The 7,577-nt window shown below is 36.3% G+C and overlaps 1 protein-coding gene across 1 annotated transcript; it reads right to left on the bottom strand.

Annotated features, from left to right (window-relative positions):
- Positions 1-4,252: 4,252 nt before the first annotated feature.
- On the bottom strand, positions 4,253-5,676 carry LOC112452232. Its single transcript, XM_025012346.1, has 4 exons — positions 5,651-5,676; positions 4,611-4,728; positions 4,308-4,507; positions 4,253-4,264 (listed from the first exon to the last, which is right to left on the bottom strand). The coding sequence occupies exons 2-4, from the start codon at positions 4,726-4,728 to the stop codon at positions 4,253-4,255; spliced, it is 330 nt and encodes a 109-aa protein (XP_024868114.1). The 5' UTR covers positions 5,651-5,676.
- Between the last annotated feature and the right edge of the window lie 1,901 nt (positions 5,677-7,577).

Raw genomic sequence — 7,577 nt, 5'->3', positions numbered from 1 at the left:
AAAATTTTGATTCGTGTGAATAGATTTATTTATTGTATAGATTGCATCTTTTATGCACACGAGTCAATATTTTAAAAAATTTGACTTATACCACGACGGCTTTTACCCCTCCATTTAATCTTTAAAATTGTTATCAAGAAAGAAACAGTAGCGTCACGGTACGCTTTACATATAACATATCTCCGTTTGTTTTACGTTTCCAGAGTTTACTCCATATGTCACAACATATTTTATTAAACTTATCATAATATTATTATGAAATAAGTGAAAAATTAAAGATTTTTCTATAAAATATATGCTTAAAAATTGTGTAATACTTACGCGACATTTTGGTCCTGCGCCAATTATAAGTATAAAGTTGTCACAAATCAAGAGACACGGTAGCGTCTCTCTTGAAGTTGCACGTGAAAAGCATTGCCATCCACAAAACGTGGTAGTTTCCCACGTTATCGTACAAATTACCAATAAAGAGAAAGTAAAAAAGCGATGCTTAAAAAATTTGTCGTACGACACATAAAATATCAGCCTTTTTAGATAAACACTCCATAGAAAAAAAAGAGCGAAAGCGCGCGCAATAATGAGCGCGCTGCATATTAAATTAAATATTACATTTGGAAAAATATCGTAGCTTCTTTAATTATTTTGCTATATTATCAGTACAATATTATTTTATGTGCTTTCACATATAATTACAAAGTAATATTAAAAAGTAAACATATATATAATTATTGGAAATATAATCAGGGACGACTTGAAATGTGGTGAGATGGGCAGGGAACACAACAATCTTGATCTTTATACACTCTGAATACTGTCTTTATTATATATAAGTATGTCACATTCTGTAACTTAAACCGTAACTAACACGTCTGAACACGACGGTGATCGAGGCTCTTGTGAGCACCACTGGCCTAGTTTACACCGATCACTTGATACGCGTATTAAATAGTAAATAACTACTAAATAAGTCTGATTATTGGCTGATCAGTTCAAATATACTATTTGATACGCGTATCAAGAGATCGGTGTAAACTAGGCCACTGATGCCCGCACGCACGCGTGGCGCGCCGAGTCGCGCCGCCAACCGGGAACTGCCCTCTAGAAGGGCGGGAACTTATTGCTCGTTCAAAGTCTTCTCCCAACACTCCCTCCCTTTGTGCGAGCGATCCACGGGTCCTCTCTAAGTTTCCTCTTTATCTGAAACATAACAAGAATTAGTTATCGACTAAAATTAATCTCTAACTTTGTTTAAACTCTATATTCATTATTTTATCTCTCAGATACACAAATGCTTCTAGAGGTAAAGGTTTTGTCATAATGTCTGCCAAATTCTCTTTGGTCTTAATCCATTCGACTTTTACCTTCCCTTAATCAACACACTGCTTGATAAAATCTCCATGAGTGTCATCCATATGTTTTCTGTTTCCAGTTTCTTCTTTTTCTTCTAAGTTTTTCTTTATTTCCTCTAAGTCGTCATCAAACATTTTAAGTTTGTGACTTCTATCCTTCTTAGTGCAGTTTCTTGCTGCTCTGTTGTCATGACTCTATAAATTTTCTCGTGCTTGGATACCAGAGTATATAGTATATATCCAGTGTCAGTATATCCCACCAACACACCAATAGCTGTCTTGTCGAATTTCGACGTAGGCTTTGGTACTCTTGCATATCCAATGCATCCGAATTTCTTTATTTGTTCAAAATGACAACTTGTTTCTGATGAAAATTTCTTTAACGGGATCTCGTACTCTAAAGTCTTATGTGGAGATCTGTTGTACGCATGCACAGCAGCGTCAACTGCCAACTCCCACATACTCTTTAGTAATCCCGAGTCGAGCTTACTTTCTCTTTCAACGTTCTGTTGAACCTTTCTGCAACTTCATTGTGTTCTGGAGTGTACGGTGATGCAAATATGGCTTTTATCTTTTCTCTTTTTAACACCTCTTTAAAAGCACCTCCCGTAAATTCCTTGTCTTGATCTGACTTTGCATAGCATAGCTTTTCTTCTTTTCCTAGTAGATTTCTGGCGGATATCAGATATTTCTCTAGAGCCTCTCCCGATTCATCTTTTGTCTTCAGAGAGTAGGCTTTTGCTAATCTAGAATAGTCATCTATATATAAAAGTGATTATAAACCTCTTTTGTCCTGCATAAGATGTAGGTTTTATTGGACCCATGATGTCCGTATGTATTACCTGTAGTGGTCTCTGTGCTCTATTTCTGTTTTCTTTAAACGGCAGTTTTGCCATCTTTGCCATTATACATACTTCACACTCTATATGGAGTTATCAAACTTTACATTCTCTAATCTCTTTTCTACTTTTTGTAATTGTTTTAGATAGTTTAACGATGCATGACCTAATCTAACATGCCATAACATCGCCTCATTTATTTTCTCTAGTTTCTTTACTTTTTCAATTACTGAGCTTTCACACATTTCTTCTATATTTTCTATTGTCTGTATATCCTCCAACTTAATGACTTGCTCGAGTTCAGCATTGTTGTGTTCTATATTTTTGTTTTCGTTCACATTTGTGAGCTCTCCTTCATTCTCCCTCCCAATCGCAGAGCCAACATTATCCCTCTCATCTAACTCTCCCTCCGAAATTGATAATTCATTGGTTTGAATGTTTGCTTGCGATTGTTCAGGAAGCTCACTATGTGGAACAATTTCTGCTCTACATCTGTAAATTCCTTTAAAAACTATTTTATTTGTCAGTTTATTGTAAACTTTAAACACTTTATCATCTAAATAAATACTGAACCCTGCATCAGCCAACTTTCTTAGATATAGTAAATTTTTGGATACTTTCTTTGCTGCAATTACATTTGTTAATTTAATGACTCTCTTTTCTTTTTCATTCGTTATTAGCGTAAGATTTCCTTTACCATCTATTGAAATGTTTGCAAGCTCATTTTTATTCGCGCATTAATAACTTTATCTTTACATTTTTCAAACTTTGACAGAATAAAATTCTTTTTCACGATATGATCCGTAGCATCCGAATCTGCAGTAAAATTGACTACCTCTTTTGAACTATCTCTATCTTCTATTAATTTAACCATGTATTATTTACCTTCTTCTGGTTCTCCTTCATTTGCTGTTTTCGTTGATATAGGTTTCTCAGCTGGTTGTATCTTGGTTAATTTCCCTTTGTTATCTACTCTTTTTGTGCCTTTTTGCACAAATCTACCCTTTTTCTTTATGTTTTTATTAACGGTTTTATTTAAATACCTTTTTCCTCTAGCTCTGTTCGCCTGGGCTTCGGCACTCGGACAATTATCACCCTTGTGACCTCGTATCTCCTGGCAGTAGTAACAAAACCAGGCACCAAATTCTATTAGTGGACAGTCCTTCGCCATATGACCCATTCGGTTGCATCTGTAGCACTTCACTTGTTTCATGTTCTCTTCTGCAGCAGCCCTCTGTACCCTGACTTCGGGTTTCTCTAATTTTTCTCTATTCTCGTTTTTAGTCTCTGCTTCTAACTGCATCATAAAAGACTTTATTTCATCTATGTTCATTTCTTTAAGATTAGTTTGTCTTCTAATTAAATCTACATTCCTCAGCTCTGGTACATTAATTGACACAGCCTGATAAAGTGCAGATCTAATCTCTTGTTCTGCGAGGGGTACCGCATCTTCACATGATTCATATTCTCTAATTATTGAATCGAAGCGTTCACAAAAATCACTTACTTTTTCGTCTTTTCTCGTTTTAATTTGATAGAGTTTAGCTCGTACCGATGCATGAGTAACGTTTACTTCACTCTTTTTATATCCTCTCAATTTCTTCAAAATTTCTTTCGGATCTTTTTCATGTAGAATCCTTTTATGATAGTTTTCATCTAAATGATTGATTATTATATCTCTAACTAGACTTTTTCTTTTAGCAACTTTTAGTTTGGAGAGATTTTCTGGACTTTCAATGTTTGAATCTATTACATCTAACAACTCATTATTCATTAACTCAGATTTTAAATAATCCATCCAAAGATCAAAATTGGATTTTTGCGTCAGCTTATATTCTCTTCTAATATGCAACCTTTGACTGTTCAATTCCAATTCTATAGCTCTTTTTATTGTCTCTAAACTCCTATCTTTTTCGGCTGAACAGACTGTTATTTCATTTAATTTTCTCTTTTTAGACTCTACCTCTAGTTCTTTAACCGTTTGTTTACTGTTTTCTACTGAACTTTGGGTATCTTTATTGCTTACCTCTAAACGTCTAAGTTTAACTTTTTCTTTCTCTAAGTTTAAACGGGAGACTTCTACCATATTCTCCATCATCTCGGTGGCCTTCGTCATTACTTTGTCCAGCATCTGCATCGAATTATCCATTTTTGCGACCAATTTTTTTTGCTTTTCATATAATATTTTAGTTCCAATTGGCAGTACTGGACGGTTCTCTTCCCATGCTTTGGTCACATCTATATTCTCTCTGACTTTAGGCAAGTTCTTTTTCGGGATTGCACCTCTTCTTTCCGTCTCCTCCTTTTTATCTTTTGCTTCTATACGAAATTTTGAAATTACTATTTTTATTTTCTCTGAATGCATATATATATTATTCTTCTGGACTACTTTATTTTCAAAAAAAAAAAAATACTCTCTTACCTCTATCTTTTCTTACTGTCTCCTCGTTTTTATCTTTTGCTTCTCTATCTATTACCGTGATAAAGCTGCTATCGCTGTCGTAGTCGACCAGCGCATCTTGGCCTTCTTCTTCTTCCATCTATATCGGGATTTAAATATCAACTGAACATTAGCATTCCTCTTTTGACAAGATAAACCAACATTCGTATTGACAAATAATAATTTACAATTTCTATCACTAGATCTCTTTCAGCGATAAAAATTTAATGCTTATGAGGCTATATAGAACGCACTGCAATTCACAATAACTCTAAAGCGAAAAAACTACGCGCCTCTGCAGGGCTATCCGCACGCGCACACTACTGTCCGTTGCGATCCCCAGCACTGCTGAAAAGATCTATGGGAGCTCGGGTTGATCACGCACACGCACGGGGCCCATACAAATTTACGCGGCTTTCCTAAACAGTAATCAAGCTACACCGCACAGCAAGTCATGCTCAATTACCGACCCGATACATATCGATTTAAAAAAAAAAAAACTCATATAGAGTCATATAGAGTTTTTATACATACGCATACACATACATATACATGTATCGCAATCTAGCCATCTAGCATACGCATACATTTACATGTATTGTAATCTAGCCATCTAGCATCGATGCCATGTTGTTAGTCGAAATCGATTATGTGTTTGTGCGCGCCCAGCAACAAGTTCTGCGCGCCAAAAACAATGACTCTCGCCGTCTACGATCGGACTTCCGCGCGCCAAAAGAAATGACTCTCGCCGTTCACGATCGGACTTGCACGCGCATGTCGCCGACTTGCTACCAAGCGGCATTTTTCTATCTCTTTTTCCTTCATCATTCTCTACTTCTTTATTACACTTTACACATCTATTCTCTAATCCTCTTATTACCATTATTACCTCTATTTCTATTTCTTGAGAAAAATGGCAAAAACATCTATCTCCTTGTAACAGTATTTATCGAACGAACATTCTTATTAACTGAGAATTCTCTCGTTTTGCTCGTCAGCAACGAGGAATATTATTTACTTACCCTCTAATCTTCTAGATGCTTCTATCTCTTTCTATGCCCTTCGACAGCGTCTCACACACTTCGTATATACACTTTCGTGCTATGTTCTTTACGCAGGGGAATCGTGCCCTGGGCCCATAACCTATTGAAAATATAATCAGGGACGACTTGAAATGTGGTGAGATGGGCAGGGAACACAACAATCTTGATCTTTATACACTCTGAATACTGTCTTTATTATATATAAGTATGTCACATTCTGTAACTTAAACCGTAACTAACACGTCTTAACACGACGCTGATCGAGGCTCTTGTGAGCACCACTGATGCTCGCACGCACGCGTGGCGCGCCGAGTCGCGCCGCCAACCGGGAGCTGTCCTCTAGAAGGGCGGGAACTTATTGCTCGTTCCAAGTCTTCTCCCAACAATAATTATTTTTTAATATTATTAGTACAATATTATTATATATATGTTTTCAAATATAATTACAAAATATATATTATTAGTGTGACAAAAATACTTAACAAAAAAATCAACTAAAAAAAAGACATAAAAATGTAAAAAAAATGCCAAGTATGTTTCACGCAAAATAATTTTATGAATAATATTAGAAAAATAAAAAAAATATTTACTTAAAAAAAACACAAAAAAAAAATAAATATAATGGCATCCAAAAAAGTAAAATCAAAGTGTTGAAAAGACCAGTCCCCGCAAGTGCGGAACGCGCTCGAATATTCCCGAGATAATATTCGTTGCGAATTGACGATTGAAAGGTGAAAGCGAGCGTTAGGAATATTCAAGAAACGCTCGATTTGCTCCAAAACGAGTTTATTTGCCTTCCCCCCAGTTTTTTTGGTGTTTTCGCTCGCGCCCGAACCGCCGGTGTACATCGCGTGATCGCTCGTACTGCGACCAATAGTCTGGTCGCTCGACGATTTGGAGCCAATCAGCGTTTTTCACGTCTCGAAATTTCCTCGCGGAAAAGTTCGGAGCTCCGGCCGCGATCGCTTCGCTTGCTCCGGCCGGGAGCTCAGTGAGCCTTGAGAAACCGTCGAGAGCGATACGTCGAGCGCAAGCTTATTGTAAAATAAAGTGAGAGTCTATTAAACGACGCCTCAGTTAATTTTTGAACTTCCTCTCCGCGTTAGCGGAGTGACTACCCGATCGGGAGATAGCGTTCCGACGCGTAAAGTGCGGACCGGCAAATTCAATTCGATACAAACACAAAGTATTATTCCAAGTATATTTATTAGAGCAAGTAATATTATTTAAAAAAACACAAAAAATAAATATAACAGGATGAAAAAAAGTGAAATTAAAGTATTATTTCAAGTACATTTATTAGAGTAAGTAATATTTCGTTAAATTTACTTGAATTATTAAAAGTCGATAAATTGACTTCCCGTTCTCTAGAGGTTAATGAACCTATATTCATGGAAAACTGCGCGATTCTGCGGCTGATCTTTACGAAATCGTGAAATAGAAACCTTCACCTTTCTATTATAGTAAAAAAAATTACCGCGAAACACCCGGAAGTACTACTAATATCCTCGAGTTTGTTAATATTGGCGTAAAAAAATAACGAAAAAACGTTTTTTCAAAACGATTTGTCAAAATAGTTACAATCTTCATAAAATTAGTTAAAATATATTCATACGTACCCACTTCATTACAATCCATAGCTATTTACTTTAAACTATATCCCGAATACAAAATATTTACTGCAGAAAGTATGCTAACGCCGAGAAAAGATAGGTGCACTAAAAGAGACGATCAAGTTTTGACAGGTCTGCTGGCCCCTTAAATGCGCGGAGTGGGTGGGAATTGGTAGTCAATTGTTCCCTGACTATTTAGCGTTGCCAAATGGCATTTTTTTTATATGTGGAGTGAGTTTTAGAAAATCGATTTTTGGCCGTCTAAATCGGCCAAATACCCCACTGTGCGTCGG

The sequence above is a fragment of the Temnothorax curvispinosus genome, unplaced genomic scaffold (genome assembly GCF_003070985.1).
Source record: "Temnothorax curvispinosus isolate PA1 unplaced genomic scaffold, ASM307098v1 QBEX01003080.1, whole genome shotgun sequence".
Lineage (NCBI taxonomy): Eukaryota > Metazoa > Arthropoda > Insecta > Hymenoptera > Formicidae > Temnothorax > Temnothorax curvispinosus.
Note: the sequence above shows the minus strand (reverse complement) of the source record. Positions and strands in the feature narration are given on the sequence as shown.

Bases quoted from the DNA above. Each gene is read 5' to 3' on its own strand.
- LOC112452232 (XM_025012346.1), bottom strand. From the start codon at position 4,728: ATGGAAGAAGAAGAAGGCCAAGATGCGCTGGTCGACTACGACAGCGAT. The intron at 4,508-4,610 runs GTAAGAGAGTAT...AATTTCGTATAG, and splicing joins GACAGTAAGAAAAGATAGAG to AAGCAAAAGATAAAAAGGAG.